Source organism: Panthera uncia, chromosome D2 (assembly GCF_023721935.1).
Source record: "Panthera uncia isolate 11264 chromosome D2, Puncia_PCG_1.0, whole genome shotgun sequence".
Lineage (NCBI taxonomy): Eukaryota > Metazoa > Chordata > Mammalia > Carnivora > Felidae > Panthera > Panthera uncia.
The window spans coordinates 55,691,931-55,717,909 of record NC_064818.1 but is presented as its reverse complement, the minus strand read 5'-3'; the positions used below and the strand labels follow the sequence as shown (position 1 = coordinate 55,717,909).

Here is a 25,979-nt window from a genome sequence, read left to right as displayed (position 1 = left end):
GATCTTTCTTTGGGCCCTTTCAATTTCTTTTTACTTTTTAAAAATTAATTAATTAATTTTTGAGAGAGAATGAACATGACTGGGGGAGTGGCGCAGAGAGAGAGAGAGAGAGAGAGAGGGAATCTCAAGCAGGCTCCACAGTGTTGGCACAGAGCTAGACGTGGGCCTTGAACTCACAAACCATAAGATCATGACCTGAGCCAATATCAAGAGTCAGATGCTTAACTGACTGAGCCAAACAGGTGCCCCTGGTCCTTTCAATTTCTTACTAGACCACGTATATGCACTTATATGCAACAGACAAATTTGGCTTGTAAGAATACTTCAGCATGATTTTAAGGCAGAAAATTGCTCTCAGATAGATGCTATGAAGGATACAATGAGATACAGAACTATACTTAAGGAATTTAACAGGTTATCTGGGAAAATAAGCCATTCACTCTGGAAAAGTGACTAAATCAAGTGGTAAATCCTAAGGTAAGATAATGCCATAGATGTCACAAGGCACTCAGATGCTAACAAATTGTGTAGCACCTGTTTAGAGAAGGTCAAGGTCAGTATAGGGAAATTGATGTGTTCAGGAATGGCTTCATGAGGAGGTGGGACTCAAACTTATCCTTAAGAAAATATTTCCCAAACTTCTGGCACTCTAATTCCCAATTTTTGCCATATTAACAAACCATCTATATTTTTATTTCTCCACACTTTTTCTATATTCACATCTTCTTTTGGGTAAATACCTTTGCCTTGTCTTAAACCATCAGATCAATGAAATCATAGGTTGGATGTGCTTTTGTGTTTGATATATATTTGTTTTTCTAATATACATGAAAACAACATAGGAAATCCTCATTATGTAAGGTAATTAATTCCAGAAAAATGCCGCTTAAAGGGAATCAGTTTACCTAAAAAGAATATTAGCCATTCATATTCAATTTTGATGCAAAAGTTTGATTTATAAATGACACTAAAAATTATGAAAATAAATGTAATAAATTGTAAGGTGTTATTGTAACTATGAACAGTTTCAATGAACAGAACATTATTTAATTAAATATTGAGTATTTTTCTGAGAAAATAATTTTTTTCTGACATGAGAATAAATATTAAAAAGACTCCAAAATAGACCTCTCCATCTTTTAATATTCAAATTATTTTTGAGCAGTCTATTGTGTTATCCTTGTGAATTTTCTCTTGTTCAGTTCACTGACCTAATTCTTCTGAATCCTTATTTGTTGATGGATTTGCATGCGATTTGACCAGTAATCAGACATTATTTTCATTGATTTCATGAAATCCTGCCTCTTTTCTCAGACTTGTAACTTGGTTCTCCACTAGATTTATAATGGCTTTGCATTATATTGGAGAAATTAAAAACACTGATTTGATTAGATAGGATTTTGCCAAGTGGGAAGAATGTTTAAGTCAATTCTTAATTCAACAGTGAATATTTTGGTGTTCAGATGACTTGTTTTTCTATGCATTCTTTAATTCTAGAAGTGCTTTCTCAAACTTTTTATACCAGAGGAACACTTGAATAAATTCTCAAGTTTTAGGGTTCCTTTGGATAAAAATATCTAAATCTCATTGTATGTCAGTGAGATCATTTAGTTGTAGAAATTATTATCCAATAATAATTGCCAATGCTCATTTAAATAGATAGCGGTATTTTCCTGAGAATCTGTTTAGCCAACTTCTTAGCCTATTCTTTTGTAGGTTTCTCTTCCCCAAAAAGCATACCAACTCCAATGTAGGTCAGTGGTATAGATAGAAGATACTTCAGTTTTTCCTTTTTAAAATTTCTACTTGATTTTTTTTTTTACCTTAGCCAAGTAGGGCTGGAAGTCTTACCACAAATTTCTATCCTACTATTGAGTATGCTATTCAATATGGGGGGGGGGGTATGGTATGTGGTACATGGTAAGTATAAGGATAGATTTGTACTAAAAATTACTTTTTAGAAAGCCTTTCTTGAAGAGAAAAAGGAAAAACAAATAGTTAACTTTCTTTCCTGAAATTATCCTATCCCTTTCTTTCCTTGTCATGAATTTGCAAATTTATAAGGCAAACGTAATGTGTTTTTGTTAAATAACTGGATTAAGCCAAAATGGGATAAAATTTTACTAGAGGTAGACTTGTTAGGCTTACTTAAATAAAGTTTATGAATTTAATTAATGTTCTTAATATGAAAATAAATTAGCAATGTTGAATAGTAAAGTTAATAAAACTATATGTCAAAGCAATATGAATAACATTATAGCCTAAGACACAATTTTATATAAGACTTTGAAAGAAGCCATTTTCTTAATGAGTGGCATAGTTATGGTCACATAAGATAATTGTAAAATTAGTAAACACAACTGTTGGTTTCATGATCACTTAAAAATTTTTTTAAATGTTTATTTTTGAGAGAGACAGAGCATAAGCGGGGGAAGAACAGACAGGGAGACACAGAATCTGAAGCAGGCTCCAGGCTCTAAGCTGTCAGCATAGAGCCTGATATGGGGCTTGAACTCACGAAGTGGGAGACCATGACCTGAGCTGAAGTAGGATGCTTAACTGACTAAGCCACCCAGGCGCCCCTCATGATCACTTTAATAGGCTTATAAATGCATTTTAATTTTAATTGCTGTTTTGGAGCTAAAAATAAATGATTTAGTTTATTATTAAGAAATAATTGTTTATTAAATTAAGTCTATTAAAGAAATAATTATTTCTTTAATGTGAACCTATACTTTTTGTTGTTGCAAACTACTAGACTCTGGGTTAAATGTGAGATAAATTCCCATGGATTTTATTTTTAACTAAAATGAGACAGTTTCTGTCCTTGTTCTTGGTGCTTCTTAAAAACTACTTTCCCATATACGTAAGAAAATAAAAATGACAACCCGCTCCCCCTTCCCCACTTCAAAAACTGATAATGGACTCAACCAAATGATCATGGTTCTGCTTTACAAGACTTAAGGTTTTATAACAATTGCTAATGGGGCACTTTGGTCACTCTGCATCATCTTTTGTAGAAACCTCTAGTGTTCCACAGAACCCCATTTGAGAAACTCTGCTCTAGGGACTGGGATAGTGAATACTAGATAGAGTAAGGCGAATCCTTGTACATAATTATTAACCTAATTTTTTTTCAATCTGTTTATCACTTAAAGTCATATCATCCATACCTTGCAAAACACTGTCTAAAAGGACAAGTAAGATCTGGGTATGTTAGGAAGAGGAAAAAAGGTATGCTAAATGAGAATAATTAGAGCAAAGCCTAATGCAGCAGGGGATTCTGTGATAAACGGAACTGGCTGACACCAACAAAGAATTCATTGATAACAGTAGAGAGGCTTGAAGCGGGGAGAAAATTATGGTTGAGTCATAGAGTCCTTGAAGTAAAGAAGAAGAAAGTCTTAAAAATCAACTAAGGTTTTTTTTTTTTTTTTTTTAAGTTTATTTATTTTGAGATAGAGAGCATGGGAAGGGTAGAGAGAGAGAGGATCCCAAGCAGACTCCACACTGTCAGCACAGAGCTCAGTGCAGGGCTTGATCCCATGAACCGTGAGATCATGACCTGGACAAAATCAAGAGTTGGGTGTTTAACTGATTGAGCCACCCAGGAGCCCCTAAAAAAATCCACTAAGGTTTGAAGGGTGAGTGAAACTGATGAAAGAAATTGGAAGAAGGATGAATCTGGAAGTAGATAGGCAAATACAGATATTGTTGTGATAATTCATACAAGTGAAACTGAGAGCGAGAACCAAAATAGTGGCAATAGATATGAAGGAATGGGGTGGGTATGGGACATGTGAGTAGAACTGATGGTATCAGGGATCAAACCAACAATGAATATATTTACCCTAATGGTGTTTCCATTCTCAGAAATATTAGAAATGTGGAATTGAGTGGATTTTTTTGAAGTGCTGCTAGGCTGAGCAATTTTCCCAGACTTACCAGCCAGTCATCTTTCCTGGCCTTGCCTCCCAACACTATTCCTATCATTTCATAAAGGAATACAGACCCAGCAGTGTCAGATCCTCTGATTTTTCAAGAGAAGCTAGAAATCTAGCTACTTTGTAATACCATCCCATTTTTAAATGTTAGCAATCTATTTTTTGTTGTTGTTGTTAACAATAACATACTGTGGACTAGACTTGGTTGCTAATTTGCAACCTATGTCTAGAATTGTGTGTGCTGCTTTCTAAATCACTTCAAAATGTACTCTGAACCAAAAGGTAATATAATCCTTCTGAAGCCTCTCTGCATAATTCCTAGCAGGAATTAATTAGCAGGAAGCTCATAGAAAGCCTTTTTGTAGTAGCTAATAATTTCCTTTTGTTGGAATGTTGATTTTAAAGTTACAAGCCTTATTCTGCTTCTTCCCAGCCAGGTCTCTAGACAAACTTTATAACTTTGCTGATTGTTCTGGACTCCACCTGATATTTGCTCTAAATGCACTGCGTCGTAATCCAAATAACTCCTGGAACAGTTCTAGTGCCCTGAGTCTGTTGAAGTACAGTGCCAGCAAAAAGTACAACATATCTTGGGAACTGGGTAATGGTAAGTAAAGCTGTCATTTCCTCTGAATTGACAAGATAAAAAATAAGTTGGCCCGGGACATAGCCTCAGTTAGACCATCTCTAGCATACTGGCCCAGAAAACACTTGGGATGTTTCACTTCATATTAAGGACACCACAAGAATCTGGTAAAAGAATACTATTGGCCAAAGGATCTGAATAGACATCTCTCCAAAGAAAAAATATAAAAGTCTGAAAAACACATGAAAAGATACTCAACCACATTAGCCATCAGGGAAAACCAAATCAAAACCACAATGATAGGGTACTTCACACCCACTAGGATGCCAATAATAATAATTAAAAAAAAGATTATAGTAACAACTATTGGCAAGAATGTGGAGAAATTGGAACCCTCATATACTGCTGCTGGGGATGTAAAATGGTATAGCCACTTTAGAAAACAGTCTGGCAATTCCTCAAAAAGTTAAACGTGGTGTTGCTATATGACCTAGCAGTTCTACTCCTGAGTATATATTTAAGAGAAATGAAAACATAAGCCCACAGAAAAACTTATACACAAGTATTTATAGTAGCATTATTCATAATAGCCAAAAAGTGGAAACAAGTCTATCAACTGTTGAATGGGTAAATAAAATCTGGTATAGCCATATGATGGAATATTATCTAGCCATTAAAAAGGAATGAAGTACTGACACCCACTACAACATAGATGAACCTTGAAAAGATTGTGCTAAATAAAAAAACCCAGTCACATATTTATATAAAATGCCCAAAATAGGTAAATGTAAAGAAACAGAAAGTAGATTAGTGGTTGCCAAGGGCTAGGGGAGTGAGATGATAAAAATGTTCTAGAATTTATTGTGATGATTACACAGCTGTGTAAACATACTTAAAACCATTGAGTTATATACATTAATGTGATGATTGTATAGGTGTAAATTATATCTCAACATTGCTGTTACCAAAAACAAGGGAAAAATACTGTTAGTCTTTTTTATTTTAAAGGGCATATGATGCATATTTTCTGCCACTGGTTAGTGACAAAAGCCTTAGAGTTACTTCCTTAGGGAGTTTACATTTGTAATTATCAACAATATTGTCATCTTATAGTTGATAGTATTTAGTTTACATAGCATATCCAAATACTCTTCTATTTGGACCTTAAAGTCCTAAATGAAGTGCCTAATAAAGGACATATCATGCAGGTGAGGAAATATGTTGAAAAAGGTAAAGAGAATTGCTAAAGACAGCAGGAAGTACTAAATCTATGTCAGGAACTTGGGACTTCTAACAGAAAGGGGGGTACTTTCTACTACCTTCTGGTTATTTTTCTTTAGTGGTATTAAAACTTCTTGGCTTTCTTCACTTCCTTCCACTTTCCTTCAACAAATAGTTATTGACTGCCTAGTATGTGCCAAAGGCATATTATACTACACTATACTAGTTTTGAGAGATATAGTAGTAAATGCCAGATAAATATCCCTGCCTACATTCTAGTAGAGGAGATAGATAATAAAATGGATTTGAAAACAGTTCATCATTATCTTCTCTCACACAATATTTTTGTCCTATAGCAATTCAAACTGAAATGCTCAACTTGACCCTATTGTTTTTATAACAATTAATTAATGCACCCCTCTGTTCAGTCCCTCCTGTCTCCTCCTACCCTTTCTCCTTCCCCCACTCTCACTCTCCTTCTCCCCCTTCCTTCCTCTTCAATTTGCAATTCAATTAACAAATGTATATACTCCTACAACCACCTCTGAAACCAATTTTAGAACATTTCCATCACTCCAGAAAGATCCCTCATCCCCATTTGCCATCAATTCCTGTAACCATGCCCAGTCTCAGAAAACTCTAATCTGTTTCTCATCTATAGATTTGTCATTTATGGACATTTCATATAACTGGATCATATAATAGTCTTTTGCATCTGACTTCTTGCACATAGCATGTTTTTCAAATTTATCCATGCTGTAGCATGTAAAAGTAGTTCATTCCTTTTTATTGCTGAATAGTATTCCAGTGTGTGACTATATATCACATTTTGCTTTTCCATTTACCAGATGATGGACATCTGGATTGTTTCTACTTTGGGGCTTTGATAAATAATGCTGCCATAAACATTCACATACAAGCCTTTGTGTGGATATATGCTTTTACTTATATTAGGAAGATACCTGGGAGGGGAATAGAGTTACTAATCATATGGTAAATTTGTTTATTTTTGTTTTTTAACAACTGCCAAATTCTTTTTCTTCTCTAACAATGTATAAGGATTCTAGGTTTTCTACATCTTTGGAAACACTTGTTAATGTCTGTCTCTGATTATAACCTTTCTAGTGAGTTTGAAGTAGTATCTTAATATGGCCGTAATTAGCACTTCCTTAATGACAAATGATATTGAATGGCTTTTCATGTGCTTATCAGCTATTCTTACATCTTCTTTGGTGAAATGTCTGCACAAATCTTTTGCCCTTTTAACTGAGTTACCTTATTATTGAGTTGTAAAAGTTTTAAATATATTCTGGATATGAGTTCTTTGTCAAATATATGATTTGCAAATATTTTCCCCAGTCTATAGCTTATCTTTGCATTTTCTTTATGGCATCCTTTGAAGTGTAGAAGTTTTAAATTTTGATAAAGTTCAATTTATCAATTTTTAATTTTATGGGTCATACTTTTGGTGTCATTTCTTTGCTTAACCCAAAATCACAAAGTGTTTGTTTGTTTTCTTCTAAAAGTTCTATAGTTTTTGCTCTTACATTTGAGCTACAAGTTAATATAACAAATTAATTTTTGAGTATAGCATGAATTTAGAGTCTAAATTCATCTTTTTGCATGTGAATATCAAGTTGTCCAGCATTATTTAAAAGATTATCCTTTCCCTATTGAATTCTCATAACACTGTTGCCAAAAATCAACCAAAAATGGATTTATTTCTGGACTCCTAATTCTGTTCCACTGATAAGTATGTCTGTCCCTATACTAGGACTACATTGTCTTGATTACAATAGCATTGTAATGAGTTTTGAAATTGGGAAGTATAAATCATCCAACTTTGTTCTTTTTTAAAAATTGTTTTGGCCATCCTAGGTGTTTGCATTTCCACACGAATTTTAGGATCAGTTTTTTAATTTTCTCAATAAAGCCTGCTGGAATTTTAATAGAGATAACATTGAATCTATAGATCATTTGGGGGAGAATTGACATCTTAACAATACTGAGTCTTCCTGTCCATGAACATAAATTATCTCCCCATTTATTCAATTTTTAATTTCAGTAATGTTTTGTAGTTCTTAGTGTTCAAGTTTTGCACTCTTTTTGTTAAATTTAATCTTAGGTATTTTATTTTTTTCCCATGCAATTGTGAATGGAATTATTTTCTTAATTTCATTTATGTATTGTACATGGCTAGTATTTAGAAATATGATTGATTTTATATATTGATCTTTTATCCTCCAGCTTTGCTGAATTTATTTCTTAGATCTTGTATTTTTTCCCCCACATGTGTGAGTCATTTAGGATTTTCTACGTGCAGCATATGTTGTCTCAGAATACAGACAGTTTTACTTCTTTCTACACAATTGCGATGCTTTTTATTTCTTTCCTTAGCTGACTGCACTGGCTAGAACCTCTAATACAAATGTTGAATATAAGTGGCAAGAGTACACATTCCTGCTTGTTCACAGTCTTAGGGGTAAAACGTTAAATATTTCAGCATTAAGCATGATGTTTTGCCATTAAGCTTTCAGTATTTCATCATACTATTTATAAGATTGCAGAATTCCCTTTCTACTCATAGTTGTTGATAATATATATCAGAAATGAGTGTTGGATTTTGTCAAATGCCTCTTTTTTTTTGCACCTATTGAGATGATAATGTGTTTTTGGTCTTCTATTAATATGATATTTTACATTAGTTGGGTTTTAAGTTTTTTTTAATATATACATTTTTTTTTTTTTTTTTTTTTTTGAGGGCGAGAGAGAGAGAGGGAGAGAGAGCACACACTAGTGGGATAGAGGCAGGGAGAGAGGGAGACACAGAATCCAAAGCAGGCTCCAGGCTTTGAGCTGTCAGCACAGAGCCTGATATGGGGCTTGAACCCACAAACTGCTAGATCATGACCTGAGCTGGTTAGACGCTTAACTGACTGAGCCACCCAGGCACCCCTTCTTTAGTTGGGTTTTTGATATTAAATCAATCTTGCATTCCTGATGTATATCCTATTTATCCACGGTATTATAATACTTCTTATATATTGCTGGGTTCACTTTGTAACTCTTTTGTTGGGGATTTCTTGGTCTATATTTATGAGGGATATTCATCTGTAATTTTCTTTTCTTGTGATGTCTTTGTTTGATTTTGGTATCAGGAGAATAATGGCCTCATAAAATGAGCTGAGAAGTGTTCCCTCTTCCTCCATATTCTGGAAGAGTTTGTGAAGGATTGGTATTATTTTTTCTTCAAATATTTGATAGAATTCACCAATTAATCCATCTGAGCTTTCTTTGTGGAAATATTTATAATGACTAATCCAGTGTCTTTTGTTGTTATAGGCCTATTCATATTTTCTATCTCTTTTTGAATTGGTTTTAGTAATTTGCATCTTTATCAGAAGTTTTTTATTTTATCTAAGTTATTTAATGGCATAAAGTTGTTCATAGTAGTCCCTTATCCTTTTAATTACTGTGAGGACCTTAGTGGTGTCCCTTCTTTCATTCCTAATTTTGATACTCTGTGACTTCTCTCTTTTTTCTTGATCAGTCCAACTAAAGGTATGTCAGTTTTGTTGATCTTTTCAAAAAACCAACCTTTGCTTTTATTGATTTTCTCTATTTTTTTATGTCATTGATTTCCACTCTAATTTTTATTATTTCAGTCCTTCTTCTTGTTTTGGGTTTAGTTGTCTCTTCTTTTCCTGCTTTCTTAAGATAGAAGCTTAGATTACTAATTTGAGATATTTCTTTTTTTCTAATATAGGAGTCTTTTTATCTCCTAAACAACAGGAATTTATTTTCTTACTGTTCTGGAAGCCCAAAGTCCAGAATCTAGGTATCAGCAGACCTGGTTTCTTTTGAGGCTTCTCTTCTTTGTTTGCAGATGGGCAACTTCTGTGTTCTCATATGGCCTTCTCTCTGTCTGTGCATCCCTAATATCTCATTGTGGCTCTCTCTTTTTTTTTAAGAACACCTTTTTTTAGAGCAACTTTAGGTTCACAGCAAAATTGAAAAGAAAGTAGAGATTTCCCTTATATTCCCTGCTTCCACATATGCATAGCCTACCCCACTATCAACATCCCCCACCAGAGTGGTTCACTTTTTACAATTGGTGAACCTACAGTGATACATCATAATCATCCTGAGTCTATAGTTTACATTATGATTTACTTTAGTATGAACATACTATGGATTTGGGCAAATGTTCAATGACATATCCAGCACTATTGTGTCATACAAAATATTTTTACTGCCCTAAAAATCCTCTATGGTCCATCTATATACCCCTTCCTCCTGTCCTCAACCTTTGTCAACCACTGATCTTTTTACTCTCTCCCTAATTTTGTTTCTCCTAGAATGTCATATAGTTGGAATTATACACTATGTAGCCTTTTCAGGTTGGCTTATTTCACTTAATGTTATGCATTTAAGGTTCTTCCATGGCTTGCTACCTCATTTCTGTTTAGTACTAAATAATATTCCATTGTGTAGAGGTACCACATTTTATGTATCCATTCACCTATGGAAGAAAATCTTCAGTGCCTCCAAGTTGTGGCATGAATACAGCATGAATACAGCTGCCATAAATCCATGCATAGCCAAAAGTAAAAACATAAATTTTCAGCTCTTTTGGGCAAATAACAGGGAGCACAATTGCTGCATCATATAGTTAAGAGTATGTTTTGTTTTATAAGAAACCACCAAACTCTTCCAAAATGACCATATCAATTATCATTTCTGCCAGCAATGACTGAGCATTCCTGTTGCTTCACATTCTACATAGTTTTTGGTGCTGTCAGTGTTAACAATTTTTGGTCATTCTAATAGTATAGAGTTGTATTTAATTGTTGTTTTAATTTGCATTTCACTGATGACATATGTGGAGCATCTTTTCATATTGTTTTTATCTTTTCACATTTTTTATTTGCCATTTGTATATCTCCTTTGGTGAGGTGTCTGTTGAAGTCTATGTCCCATTTTTAAATTGGGTCATTTGTTTCTTTTTTGCTAATTTTTAAGAGTTCTTTGTATATTTTAGATAACAGTCCTTTATCAGATGTGTCTTTTGCAAGTATTTTCTCCCAATTTGTGGCTTGTCTTCTCATTCTCATAAAATTGTCTTTTGCAGAGCAAATACTTTTAATTTTAATCAAGTCTAATTAATCAATTATTTCTTTCATGGATTGTGCATTTGGTGTCATCCCATGTGCTTTTACATACTATATTTTTATTTTCATTTCATTAAAAATATTTTCTAATTCCACTTTCTTCTTTGACTCATGGATTATTTAACTTCCAAATATTTATAGATGTCTCAAATTTCTTTCTGTTGTTGAATTCTAGTTTAATTCTGTTGTGAGAAGGGCACATACATTAAATGATTTAATCCTTTTAAATATAAGACCTGTTTGATGGCTTACCATATGGTCTATCATGAAGGATGTTCTATATACACTAAAAAAAGAATGGGTATCCTACTGTTGAGTGGAGTGTTCTAAGGATATCAATAAGGTCAAGTTGGCTGATAGTGTTATTTAAGTTTCCTATATCAATGCTAATTTTCTGCCGAGTTGTTCTACTGATAACTAAGAATACCATATTGAAGTCTCCTATTATTGTTGGATTTTCTATTTTTCTATTTAATTTTGTTTCATGTATTTTGGTGTTCTGTTTTTGGTATGTATATGTTTATAATTGTTATATATTCCTGACAAATTAACACTTTTATCATTATAAAATGCCCCACATTATGTCTAGTAACACTGTTGTCTTAAAGTCTATTTTGTCTGATATTAGTATTGTCATTCCAGCTCTCTTATGGTTACTGTTTGCATGGTATATCTTTTTTCATCCTTTTACTTTCAACCTATTTGTATCTTTTACTTTAAAGTATGTCTGTTTAGTTGGATCTTAGTTTTCTTATTCATCCTGACAGTTTCTGCTTTTAATTGGAGTGTTCAATTCATTTACATTTAATGTAATTGTTAATATTGTTGACTTTATATCTGCCATCTTGCTGTTTTCCATTTATTTCATTTTTTGTTCCTCTGTTTATCCTGTACTGCCTTTATTTTTTACCATTTTATTTAATTTATTATTTTTAATTTACATCCAATTTAGCATATAGTTCAACAATGATTTCAGGAGTAAGATTCCTTAATGCCCTTAACCATTTAGCATACCCCCCTCCCACAACCCCTCCAGTAGCCCTCTGTTTGTTCTCCATATTTAAGAGTCTGTTTTGTCGCCCTCCCTGGTTTTGCTTCCCTTCCTTCCCTTATTTTCATCTGTTTTGTATCTTAAAGTCCTCATATGAGTGAAGTCATATGATGTTTGTCTTTCTCTGACTAATTTTGCTCAGCATAATACCCTCTAGTTCCGTCCACATAGTTGCAAATGGCAAGATTTCATTCTTTTTGATTGCCGAGTGATACTCCATTGTATATATATGCCACATATTCTTTATCCATTCATCCATTGATGGACATTTGGGCTCTTTCCATACTGTGGCTATTGTTGATAGTGTTGCTATCAACATTGAGGTGCATGTTTCCCTTAAAAAAAGCATACCTGTATCCCTTGAATAAATACCTAGTAGTGCAACTGATGGGTCATAGGGTAGTTCTACTTTTAACTTTTTGAGGAACCTCCATACTGTTTTCCAGAATGGCTGCACCAGTTTGCATTCCCACCAGCAGTGCAGAAGAGATCCTCTTTCTCCGCATCCTCGCCAACATCTGTTGTTGCCTGAGTTGTTAATGTTAGCCATTCTGACAGGTGTGAGGTGGTATTTCATTGTAGTTTTGATTTCTATTTCCCTGATGATGAGTGATGTTGAGCATTTTTTCATGTGTCAGTTGGCCATCTGGATGTCTTCTTTGGAGAAGCGTCTATTCATGTATTTTGCCCATTTCTTCCACTGGATTATTTGTTTTTTAGGTGTTGAGTTTGATAAGTTCTTTATTGATTTTGGATACTGACCCTTTATCTGATATGTCATTTGCAAATATCTTTTCCCATTCCGTCAGCTGCCTTTTAGTTTTCCTGATTGTTTCCTTCACTGTGCAGAAGCTTTTAATTTTGATGAGGTCCCAGTAGTTCATTTTTGCTTTTGTTTCCCTTGCCTCAGGAGATGTGTTGAATAAAAAGTTGCTGCAGCCAGGGTCAAAGAGGTTTTTGCCTGCTTTCTCCTCGAGGATTTTGATGGTTTCCTTCTTACATTTAGGTCTTTCATCCATTTTGAGTTTATTTTTGTGTATGGTGTAAGAAAGTGATCCAGATTCATTTTTCTGCTTGTCACTGTTCAGTTTTCCCAGCACCATTTGCTGAAGAGGCTGTCTTTATTCCATTCCACTGATTATTCCTTCCTGCTTTGTCAAAGATTAGTTGGCCATATGTTTGTGCGTCCATTTCTGGGTTCTTTATTCTGTTCCATTGATCTGAGTGTCTGTTTTTGTGCCATCCTGTACTGCCTTTTTATGCAGAAGAGATATTGTATAATGTACCACTTTAATTTCTTTGTTTTTATTTTGTTTTACTTATTTTCCTAGTAATTTCTTATTGTAATATATCTGAATTCATTACAATCTATTTTAGAGTAATTCTAACTTAATTCCACTTAACTATAGAAAATTTACTCCAATAGAACTCCATTTCTCTGTTTTGTAGCCATTATTATTATAAACATTACATTTTCATATGTCATAAGCCCAACAACACAGTTTTATAATTTTTGTTTTTATGCAACTATTATTCAAATTCATTAAAAAAGAGTAATGGAGGGGTGCCTGGATGGCTCAGTTGGTTAAGTGTCTGACTTTGGCTCAGGTTATGATCTCCCAGTCCATGGATTTGAGCCCCATGGACTCTCTCTCTCTCTCTCTCTGTCAAAATTAAATAAACTTAAACAAAGGAGAGTAATGGATATTTTCAACTATCTTTTATATTTTCTATGTAATTGCCATTACTAGTGTTCTATATTTCTTTGTGTGGTTTTGAGTCACCATCTGGTATCATTTCCTTTCAACCTAAAAGACTTCCTTTCTTATTTCTTGTAAGGCAGATTTTCTCACAAGTTCTGTTCTTTGTTTTTCTGGTTAAGGTCTAAATTTTGGGACACCTGATGGCTTGGTCGGTTAGGCATCTGACTCTTGATTTTTGCTCGGATCATGATCTCGTGGTTTGTGAGTTTGAGCACCCCATCAGGCTCTGCACTTCAAAATAAATAAACTTAAAAAAAATCTTTAAGATGTAAATTTTGTTTTCAGTTCTGAAGGATAGATTGCTACATATAGAATTCTTGGCCAATTTTTTTTTCTTTCAGCATTTTGAATATGTCATTCTACAGTCTTCTGACCTCCATTATTTCTGGTAAAAATTCAGCTGATAATTTCATTGTGTTCCTCTGTATGTGAAGAGTTATTTCAGGTCCCAGATTTTCATTTGATCATTTTTATAATGTCTCTCTTCATTTATATTTGATTAGTCGATACAATCATACTTTCCTTTAATTTTGTATTGTTCCTGTTAGTTCTATGAACATATTTGTGATAGTAGTTTTGAAGTCCTTCTCCCTTAGGAGACAGTTTCCATTGACTACTTTTTTTTTCTTCTTTATAGATCCCTCTATCCTATCTCTTTGCATGCTGTAATTTTTGTTGTTGTTGAAAACTATACATTTTAAATAATATGTTGGAACAACTCTAGATTCCAAATCCTCCATCTCAGAGGTTGTTTCTGTTGTTTCTTTTTTATTTGTTTGTTTAGTAACTTACCTGGACTAATAGTGTAGCATCTGTCTCTTTTGCATTTTATAGCTGCTGATATATCTTGTTTTTCTATTTTTTAATCATTGTCTAGGCCAGCTTCCTAAAGATTGCCCCTGAGTCATCATAGCTTAATGGTGAGACAATGATTGATTAGAGGTTGTGCTTACCTTAAGCCAGTAAGACTTCTAACCTTTGCCAGTGGATCTGTGTGTGATTTGGGGAACACATTCCAAATTTAAACAGTTTACAATTCTCACTGACTTTTCCTTTTTGACATGCTTTGTTATATCCCCTTTATGAATGTGCTAGGTTTCACATTCATTTGTCAGTACATGGATAGTTAGTGCCCTCTCCAGTCTACTGAGCACACACAGCTTTCCAGACTACAAAGGGTATGTATGGGCTTATCAAGGCCCACTGTGACTGTCCTATTCCCAAAATTTCCCTGTTAAATTTCTTGCAAGTCTGCTGGTCAATTTCTTGACCCTACCAGTATCAAAACTTGTAGGTAACCAAGGTGTTGGCCTTACCTGGGGCATGTGCTTCATTCCAAATCAAGTTAGCTCTTTCCAGCAGTGGAGCTGCTGGTTTTTAGGATTTTCCTTGCCCTTTTAGAACACCAAGTTAATAGAAACTGAGGGAGGATGTTGTACTCTAAATTGTTTAACCCAGCCACTTTGTTATTATTGAAAATTAAGATTTTTCTTTTGCTTTCTTTTTTTTTTTTTATTAACCATTTGTTTATTTTTGAGAGACAGAGAGAGACAGAGTGCAAGCAAGGGAGGGGCAGAGAGAGAAGGAGACACAGAATCTGAAGCAGACTCCAGGCTCTGAGCTGTCAGCACAGAGCCTGACGTGGGGCTTAAATGCATGAACTGTGAGATCATGACGTGAGCCGAAGTCGGATGCTTAACTGACTGAGCCCCCCGGACACCCCAAGATTTTTCTTTTTGGTACAATGACCATCTTTATAAAGCCTTGCTTTCTTACCATTTATATCAGTTTCCTAAGCCTGTCATGACAAATTACCACAAACTCAGTGGTGTAAAACAGCAGAAATTTAGTCTCTCACAGTTCAAGGAACCAGAAGCCCAAAATCAGAGCATTGCCAGGACTGATTCCTTCTGGAGGCTCTATGGGAGAATCTACTCTATGCCTTGCTCTTAGCTTCTGGTAGCTACCAGCGATCTTTGGCATAACATCATCCCTCCAGTCTTTGTCTCTGTCGACACATGGCCCTCTTCCCAGTATGTCTGTGTACCTGAACCTCCCTCTCCTTCCTTTTATAAAGACACCAGTCGCTTGATTTAGGGTACACCCTGATCCCATATGGCCTCATCTTAACTACATCTTCAAAGACCCTATTTCCAAATAAGGTCACGTTCTGAAGTTACAGGTGGACATGAACTTTGGGAGACAATATTCAATCCAGTATTATTCATTATAATTCATTATAAAGTATCACCCAAAATCAGTATGGTCTCTCTTTTGTGGAGTAGGAGATCTTTTGAAAGATTCATTTGAAAATGAGGAGAATGGTAAAGTAGCACTTGACTTTTTGTTATGATGGTTCCTCGAGTTAAACTAGTTCACACCCTCTTTTTGGGTATTTTATTCACATTGTTAAGAAAAAAGCAGAGAGATATGTGGACAGGAAAGGGTTGGCAGAGCCTTACCCTTCTCAACTCTGACTTGCATGTCTGCTTTTAATCTAGAGCCAAATAACTATCGAACCATGCATGGCCGGGCAGTAAATGGCAGCCAGTTGGGAAAGGATTACATCCAGCTGAAGAGCCTGTTGCAGCCCATCCGGATTTACTCCAGAGCCAGCTTGTATGGCCCTAATATTGGGCGGCCCAGGAAGAACGTCATCGCCCTCCTAGATGGGTAGGTCATATTTTTTAGCAGTTCATATGACACTATTCATAAGTGTAATGGATTAATGTATTTGTATTTTTCCTGGTTACTTGTAGTCTTAAGAAAGATGGAGAGACTTTTTCCATAGTGACTTCCCCAACTCTAAATTAATGATTCTCCATCAAACAGCGGAAGAACTTCTCATCTCTCCAGGCCTTCCACAGTCAGCAGGAGGTGGTGGGACTGGGGAAGGGTATCACAATCTCTTGGGCAGGTTGGAAGGGATTACATTGTTTTAAAAAACACATTTAATATTAAAGCATTTGATTGCATTTTATATTTTTAAAAAGTCAAAATACTATTACTGTATTCTTGTGACCTCTTATAGAAAGTAAACCTTAACATAACCCTAGCCGTTGGAGCTGGATTAAAAATTTGAGAATCACTATTACTACTTGTAGATTCAAGCACTACTTAACTGATAGACTCATTAGTAGGTATTCTAGAGAATTGCTACCATGTGATTGCTTTGACTGAATCTAATAATCATTTTAAGCATTGGTTATGGATGAGGCACTATGCCCAGTCTTGCTGGTGGGCCAGGCCCAATTGAACCCATGCAGGTTAGGTCCAGTTATATAGGGTTAAAGGGAATGTCTGAGAGAATGGTATGAGGAAGGCTGAAGAAGAGGAAGGCTGTATGTTGAATCCAAGACCCAAAGTGGAGATGTGACTTAAGCAGGAAGGGTGGGAACTATGAAGTGGGGAGAGTCAAAAGTTCCCCCAGAACACAGAGTATGCACCAAGACCCACCTGTTATGTGCCATCCTGTCATACTCTGGGATGAATATGGTTACTCCTGAGAATTCAAAGATGAGTAAGACATTTTCCAGTGAAGTGCACGTTCTAAATGAGGTTAGATAAATGCCATATGAATACAAAGAGAGATTATCTGAGGAGAGAAACCTTTGGCTAACCTCCAGGATGGCCCTTGTGACTTAATGGCTCTTAGAACTCTCTCTCCTCCTTTTGTGGTGCCCTAGTCTTGATCTAAGGTAATTAACATAGCAGACATTATTGAAGGTTTGGGAAAGCATACAGATTTACAGTGTAACAACATTAATAACCTGAAATTTAATTTTAGGCACTTTCCTTTTTACGAAGAATCCCTAAGTCCTTACTTCAGCTCTCCTTTCCCCATCCTTCTCTTTTCTCCCCTTGTCTCTCAAGAGCAACTTCCCCTTTTTCTTACACAACAATTTCATGATTTTGGCTCCTACCCACAAATTCAGCTCTTGGTTTCCTTTTGCATACTTTCACTGAACTTTAAAATTACTCTGTGTGTTTGTGGGGGGGGGGGGTTGTGATGGAAATAGGTTGATTTCATTTTATGTATTACAATTGAGGAATAAGAATCACATGTATAGAACTTTATTCATAGTTCATAATATATAATAAAGCAAGGTGTGTAACTATCATTTTAATCCATGTAGTTATTCTTTTGGATTGTCCTTTTTCCGTAATGATTTCATCAATGTATTATTTCATGGTACTGAAATGCCTTTTCACTAACATGGCCTACAGGGTCAATTCACTCATCCTGCAAACGTTCCTTGAGTAACTGCTATGTTCTGGGTGTTATGTTCAGAATTAGGAATGTAATCATAAACAAAAACAGATAATTTCTCTGCCTTCATGGAGTATACAGTATGGTAAGGGAGACATGGAGATTAATTAGCTGATCTTAAAATTAAGACAATAACAAGGAGAGGAACATGGTGCTATGAATGACTATAAAGGCTGGGATTTAACTGAGTTAGGAGGTCATGGAATATGGAGTCCACTTCCCCATACATCCAAAAACTAATAGGACTCCAGAGAATAGAGAAAGTCATTTAGGGAAAAGGAAAGGTACTGATAAGAACTTTAAAAAATTTTATATGCCAGAAAAAATGGAAATTTATCTTTATTAATGTGTATGTAATAAATATACAGTGAATTATAACTTGAAACACATAAACATTCCCAACAACTCAACCAACAATAACAAAAATGTCAGCACTCTAAATTACCAGCTCTTTTCCAATCCTCCTGGTTATACCGATATAGTTTTACATAGTTATGATCATTCTACATGCATCATTTTGAGTTCTGCATTTTTTATTCATTGCTTTATGTTGCCCTTTTATTATTTCTACATAGTTTTCATATTTGTCATTCTTAATAGCAATGAAATATTCCATTGCATTAATGTACCAAAGTCTGCTTAAAAATTCCCTCACTGCTGGGCATTTGGGTTGTTTCCAGTTTTTGTCTGTAATATATAGCACAGCTATAAACATCTTTATACAAATAGGTTTTTTATTTCTTTTGAATTATATCCTTGGGCTATATTCCAAAAAGTTGTGTTTCTGGGTCAAAGTATATGATAATTTTTATGGCTTTCATATTTGTTGCCAAATTTCTTTTCAGAATGACTTCACCAGGTTGTAGGGCAGCAGTGTATTAGTATATCTTTTCCCCCAATACCCCACAGCAATGACTATAGTCATTTTTATTCATTTACTCTAGTTTAATTAATGCAAGACTATGCCACATGGCTGTTTAAATTAGAATTCTGTTAACTATGAAAAGAACTGAACATTTTCCAAATCCTTAGGTTGTCTCCTTTCCCGCTATCCCACGTTTGGTTAATGACACCATAACCATTTGCCCGAGGTGCGGACCAGGAGGCCATTTTACATTCATTCCTCTATTTTGTTCACATACTCCATTAGTTAGTTTTTAAGTTCTGTTATTTCTGACTTCTTAGTATCACTCACATCCCAGCTTCTTCTCATTTTTATTTTAAACCTTATCATTCTTTCTCTTAAATAGTTTTTCTATATGTAGTCTCAGACTCTAATTATTTCTCCATATATTTCTTCTGAGTAGTTTTCTCTTCTTTAATACAGCATGTGGTCAAATCACTCTTGCTTGAAATCCAAACACTTTCACATGCACCCCTGGCCTGTAGGGTCTAGTGCCTGCCTCACTTTGCAGCTAGGAATCAGCTATACCCCCTGTGCACAATCTGCCCTTAACTACATCAAAGTATACCTATGCCCCTTTTTAGTTTGTGTAATTTTCTTTGGAATATCACTCTCTACTCTCATTTTTCTTCTTTCCAATAGGTCTTCTCTGACATCCTCAGGCAGAATTTCTTACCACCGCCTCTGTCTTTATAATAGCATTTTTAATTTTTTTTCTCTAGCACTTATCAAATTGATGATAAATTATTTATTTATATATCTGCCTTCCCTAATAGACTGTGGACTAGGATCAGGACATGGTCTATATTTTACTCATTTAGCCTCAGAACTTATGAATACTGTAGGTGTCTTATAAATGCTTATTGAATGAATGTTGACTTATTCAACAGCTGGTTCTAAATTCATTGATCTAAAAGCAGTATGCATAAATGTGATTGTGAAGCATTGTAAATCATTGTATAGTAATTTAAATAAATTATGGTGATTTATATAAATCATAATCATTAGCTTTAGCTTTACAGAACCAGTTTTAAGCTTTTTTTCTTAGGTAGTTACAGGACTAAACAGGAATATCTTCTCAGGATATAACTTCACTAGGACAGCAATAGAAACATGAAGTCTCATGTTTCTTCAGGGACTAACATATTGCCTGGAATATGAGAAATAGTTCATAAAATGCTTGTTTTATTATTTCCATTTCCTCATTGGTGAACTGGCCTTTTTTTAGTCAGTGATTTGTATCTAAAGTGTAAGAATTGTTCTTTAGGGTTATATCAGTTTCCTGTTTCTCTTTTGTAAACTTGTATGCAACATCTATATAATGATAATTTTATCTGAATCTATTGCTTTTCTTGTTACTTTGAAACATGTTTTTGTTTTTTCAGAAGTTTATTTTTATTATAATTGTTCTTGTCTACTTTCTTGTTGATAGCCTTTGCTATTTATTCCCTTATTCATTTAGGATAAAGTTACTATCTAATTTTCATCTAGGCTTTCTAATGTTTTAATTTCCCAGCTCTTTTAACTTACAAAGTTTTAACAAAGTTGGAGTTTGTTGCTGTAACTGCTACAGAGTAAGGACCTAATCTATTTTTGGTTAATGTGGCAGTGTGAAGAAAAGCAGATATTCAGTGAAATAGTGTTTATTGAGGCTCTTTTTGAGGCTTTTAAATCCTAGTGAGATGACTACTAAATTTCCACCTCAACATATATTGAACACCTACTTTGTATTTGATCCTTGCTTAAGTGCTGAGTATATATTGAAGAAAAAAGTCAACGTGTTTCTTACCTTCTTGGAGCTTAGCAAGAGAGCCACAGTAAATAAGAAAATGAATTATTACAAAATATGTGTAATTCTGTGAAGGAAATGATCAAGATGACTGGGGTTGAGGGTCTATTTAGACAAGGTGATCAGAAAAGACTTATCTGAAGAATAATTTATTTAAACCAAGAACAAAAGAATGAATGGGAGGCAAATGTTCAGAGTAGAGGGAAGAAAGTTCTAAATAGAGGTTCTAGGTCATGTTTTTCAATGACCTGAATCAGAAATAAGGATAAGACATTTGAGGAATAGAAAGATGAACAGTATAGTGAGAAAAAGAATGGTAGATAGGCCAGGACCAGATCATTACTGGGCTGTGTATACCATGGAAAAGAAGTTGTATATTTTATTCTATGAGCAATGAAAAATCATTACAGAGGTTTTTAAAAAAATTTTTGACGTTTTTATTTATTTTTGAGAGACAGAGGGAGACAGAACATGAGCGGGGGAGGGGTAGAAAGAGAGGGAGACACAGAATCCAAAGCAGGCTCCAGGGTCTGAGCTGTCAGCACAGAGCCTGACATGGGGCACGAGCCCACAAGCCACAAGATCATGACCTGTTCCAAAGTCAGATGCTTAACCAACTGAGCCATCCAGGTGCCCCATGACAGAGTTTTTGTAAGAGCAGTGACATCTACTGTATTCTTTGTGCCAAATAGATTTCAAGGTACAAAAGTAAGCGATCAGAAGAGCTCAGCATGAAGACTGTTTCACTATAAGACCATGGTAGATTGGGTTAAGGTAATGGCCGAAGAGATGGAGAGAAGTTAAGGTAGACATGATTTATTGATGGGTATCTCAGCAAGGTAGGGATGAGAGAATTGATAAAGGATGAATTCATCCTTTTGGAAGTTAACATCTCTTTCAAGGGCCATCACATGCAGAAAAGGGAGCCTTTCAAAAGGAAGTTATACCAAGAGGAACACACATTCATATTCATGAAATACTATCTCTAGAGAAATAAAAGATGGCTTTAAAATTATTGGGTGTGCTTCACGTTCAGGATAGTGATCTGAGGACAAGCTGCATTTCCTTCTAGAACCACCATCCCAATTCCTATTAAAAATTGATTTAAAAAAAAAGTTCGTAATAACAAACACACAAAAAAGGGATCAGAAGCTGATGAGAGATTTTTGATAGATTTCTATAAGACAGTAAACAGATGGAAGCCTGTTGACAGATTAAGCAGAATGAGGAAGTGGCAACCCAGACAACATGGGCTCTGGGAAAAGATAGCCAATCCATCTTGCAGAAGGCTGAGAGTCAGGAGGGTTTGGAGTGAGAAAAGGGGACCAAGCCAAGGGGTTTATATTAAATTCTGTCTGCAGTGGAACTACACTTACAGTTCATCTCTCCCTTCCATTATTTTAAGTCCCCTAACCTGCCAATATAGAGCAAAGACAACTCAATCTATCATCTCCAAGCAAATCCCTTCACCAAAGAAATTGAAAGGATAACCTAGGGATGAGCTAGTATTGCTAAGATAGAGATATTCCTGCATAATAAAACACTAAGATAAAGCACTATGGGATACCCTAGCCCAAAAGCTGTCTATGCCCTACTGTACTCCCCCTCTAAAGTGAAATGTGTTGGTGAACAAGTTCTGCCCATAAAATAGAGATCCCAGTGAAAGGAGAGACTTACCTAAAAAGCCCAAATATTCAACAGCTGAGAAAAATCTGTTCATGCTACCAGAAGAATTTACTTAGTCCCTAACTTTTAAATATGAATAGATAGCCAAAGACCACAAGACATGAGAACAAAACCAGTAGAGGGGCGTCTGGGTGGCTCATTCAGTTAAGTGTCCAACTTTGGCTCAGGTCATGATCTCACAGCTTGTGAGTTCGAGCCCTGTGTCAGGCTCTGTGCTGACAGCCCAGAACCTGGAACCTGCTTCAGATTCTGTGTCACCCTCTCTCTCCTCTGCCCCTCCCCTGTTTGTGCTGTCTCTCTCTATGTCTCCCAAAACTAAATAAACATTAAAGAAATTTACAAGTGAAACCAGTAGCATGAAGGAGAAAACCCAATAAACAAACAAGCAAACAAACAAACCCAGGAAGAATCATAATTCAAGACCAGAATTTAAAAAATAAAAACCTCTAATTAGTATCCTCATAAAGATATAGGAAGCTATTGTACTTAAAGAGTAAAAACACGTTTCTGTGAAAAAAGTACCATCAGAACAAAAAGATATCTTTTGAAACTAAACATAATTGCTGAAATTAAGTCCAATAAAGGTTAGACAATGATTTCTTGGGTACAACACTAAAAAGATAAGTGATAAAAGAAAACATTGATTAATTGGACCTCATCAAAATTAAGTTTTGTGCATCAAATGACACTATCAAAAATGTAAACACACAGAATGGGAGAAAATATTTGCAACTCACATAACCAATAAGTGACCTGTATCCAAGATTTATATAAAGTACTCTTACAAATTAGCAATAAAAAGACAAATAGCCTATTTTAAAGATGAGCAAAAGGGACTTGGACAGACATTTCTCCAACGAAGATATACAGATGGCCAGTAAGCACATGAGTGGATGCTTAATATCATTAGTCATTTAGGGAAATACAAATCAAAATCACAATGAGATAACACTTCAAATCCCCTGGGATGGTCAAGATTAAAAAGACATACAAGAATAAATATTGGAGAAAAGAAAAAGAATACAAATTGGAGATGTGGAGAAACTGGAACCCTCATACACTGCTGGTAGGAATGTAATATGGTGTAACTGCTTCAGAAAACAGTCTGGCAATTACTCAAAAGTTTAAACACAGAGTTACCATTATGATTCAGCAATTCCACTCCTAGGTATATACCCAAGAGAAACAAAATGTGTGTTCATAAAAACATGTATACAAATATTCATAGTGGCATTATTCATAATAGCCAAAAGGCATAAAAAAACAAAATACCCATAACTGATGAATGCATAAATGAAAAGTGGCATATCTCTACACTGGAATATTATTGGACAATAGAAAGAAATGAAATACCAATATATGTCACAACATGGATAAACCTTGAAGACATTGCTAACCGAAAGATGCCAGTCACAAAAGGCCCTACATTGTATGATTTCCTTTATATGGAATGACCAGAATAGGCAATCTATAGTTATAAAAATAGATTAGTGGTTGGGTAGGGCTGGTGGAGCTTGTGGGAAAATGGAGAGTGACCACTCATAAGTATGGAGTTTCTTTTTGGAATTAAATATTCTAGAATTAGATTATGTATAATTCTATAAATATAACTTATTGAGTTGTATACTTAAAGAGTACACTTAAATAAATTTCTATTGAATCATATCTTCAAAAAGCTTTTAAAAAGAATTCTTTTAAAGAAGTGGAGGATAAAATCAAGAAAATCTCCCATATGCAGAGCATTAGACAGAGATGGAAAATTTGAGATAAAATATTACTGTTTAGAGGATCATTTCAGGATACTCAAGCTGTCTTATAGAAGATCCAGATACAGAAACAAAGAAGAAAATTGTGGTTACAGAAAAGAAGGAAAATTTTATAACTTTTATAATGTAAAAGTAAAGGAACAAGTGACAGAAAATAGATGATGGAAGTGGAGAGAAGAAATAAATCATACAAGGGCTGATATCTCAGATAATATATGTGGAGTCAGAAAATATTGTGTAAACCACTGAAATAATAAACAAGGAGGTGGAGAAATGGGGTCTCAGTAAACCAAGAACAATGAGTTAACTCTTGGTTAGAAGGATTTAAGGTAGCATTTCCTTAAATATGTTCTGGTGAATATCACTTTTTGTAGGATATTAACATTATGTTGGGGGAGGGGGTAATAAAACATTCCATGCCCAAGTAAGTTTGAGAAATACTGGGATACACAAATATATTTTTGTGTATACACTTCCCAACACCTTTAATACATTAGTTTACATCCTGAATCTCCAAGAAGGGGATTTAGCATGCAAAATTTCTTTTTTTTTTTCTTTTCTTTTCTTTTTTTTTAGATTCAGGAAGAATTTTTGTCAATGGATGTAGAAATTTCAGAAATCTCCACTAACCACAATTGAATCTACAAATTCCATGAACTATCCAGAAGACATATACCCTAGGTTTTTTTTTTAATGATTTTTTTTTCAATATATGAAGTTTATTGTCAAATTGGTTTCCATACAACACCCAGTGCTCATCCCAAAAGGTGCCCTCCTCAATACCCATCACCCACCCTCCCCTTCCTCCCACCCCCCATCAACCCTCAGTTTGTTCTCAGTTTTTAAGAGTCTCTTATGCTTTGGCTCTCTTCCACTCTAACCTCTTTTTTTTTTCCTTCCCCTCCCCCATGGGTTTCTGTTAAGTTTCTCAGGATCCACATGAGAGTGAAACCATATGGTATCTGTCTTTGTATGGCTTATTTCACTTAGCATAACACTCTCCAGTTCCATCCATGTTGCTACAAAGGGCCATATTTCATTCTTTCTCATTGCCACATAGTACTCCATTGTGTATATAAACCACAATTTCTTTATCCATTCATCAGTTGATGGACATTTAGGCTCTTTCCATAATTTGGCTATTGTTGAGAGTGCTGCTATAAACATTGGGGTACAAGTGCCCCTATGCATCAGTACTCCTGTATCCCTTGGGTAAATTCTTAGCAGTAGTACACAAAATTTCTTAAACTTATTTGATCAGAGTCTTATTTTAAGAGACCATCTTGAGAGACTCGTGTACACTAACGTATTTGGACTACACTGACTGGGAAAGTGAACCCTGATTTAGGTGAGGGATGGCAGTAGAGCAGACAATAACAAAAGAATTACTATTTGGAGAATTCAGAACGTGGACCACTTTAATAGTCGAGTTATCAGTGTACTTGCTTCCATTTTTTTCCTCTCCAATCTATTCACCACTCAGTTGTCAGAAAATCTTTTACAAACATATAATTCACATAATGTAAGTCTCTTGCTAAAGACTCTTTAATGACTTGTCATTGCTCTTAGAATAAAATTTAACGTCCTTATCACATCTGACAAGGCTCTATAATGAACATTCTGGCTGCTTCCTAGCTCTTCATTCTTATTTTCTCCATTTTTCCCTTTTTCTTACTTCACTCAAGCCTCACTGGCTTTGTATGCACTAAGCTTCTCTTTATTTGAGGGCTTTCACAAGTGCTTTTCTTTCTAGGGTGTTCTCTCTGCTTGCCACATGGCTGGTTTCTCCTCATCTATCAAAGACCTTTCTTGTGTAATTTAGCTAAGT

The 25,979-nt window shown here is 35.0% G+C and overlaps 1 protein-coding gene across 2 annotated transcripts in view; it reads left to right on the top strand.

Annotated features, from left to right (window-relative positions):
• HPSE2 (heparanase 2 (inactive)) overlaps window positions 1–25,979 on the top strand; it is a 404,410-nt gene that overhangs the window by 153,757 nt on the left and 224,674 nt on the right. The window contains exons 2-3 of one of the 2 annotated variants that reach the window (XM_049645558.1): window positions 4,382–4,551; window positions 16,238–16,409. In XM_049645558.1, coding sequence (XP_049501515.1) covers window positions 16,258–16,409 — 152 coding nt within the window. In that variant the 5' untranslated portion in view covers window positions 4,382–4,551; window positions 16,238–16,257. Of the gene's footprint in view, window positions 1–4,381; window positions 4,552–16,237; window positions 16,410–25,979 lie in introns of those variants that run through there. The other variant, XM_049645559.1, reaches the window with a different exon arrangement.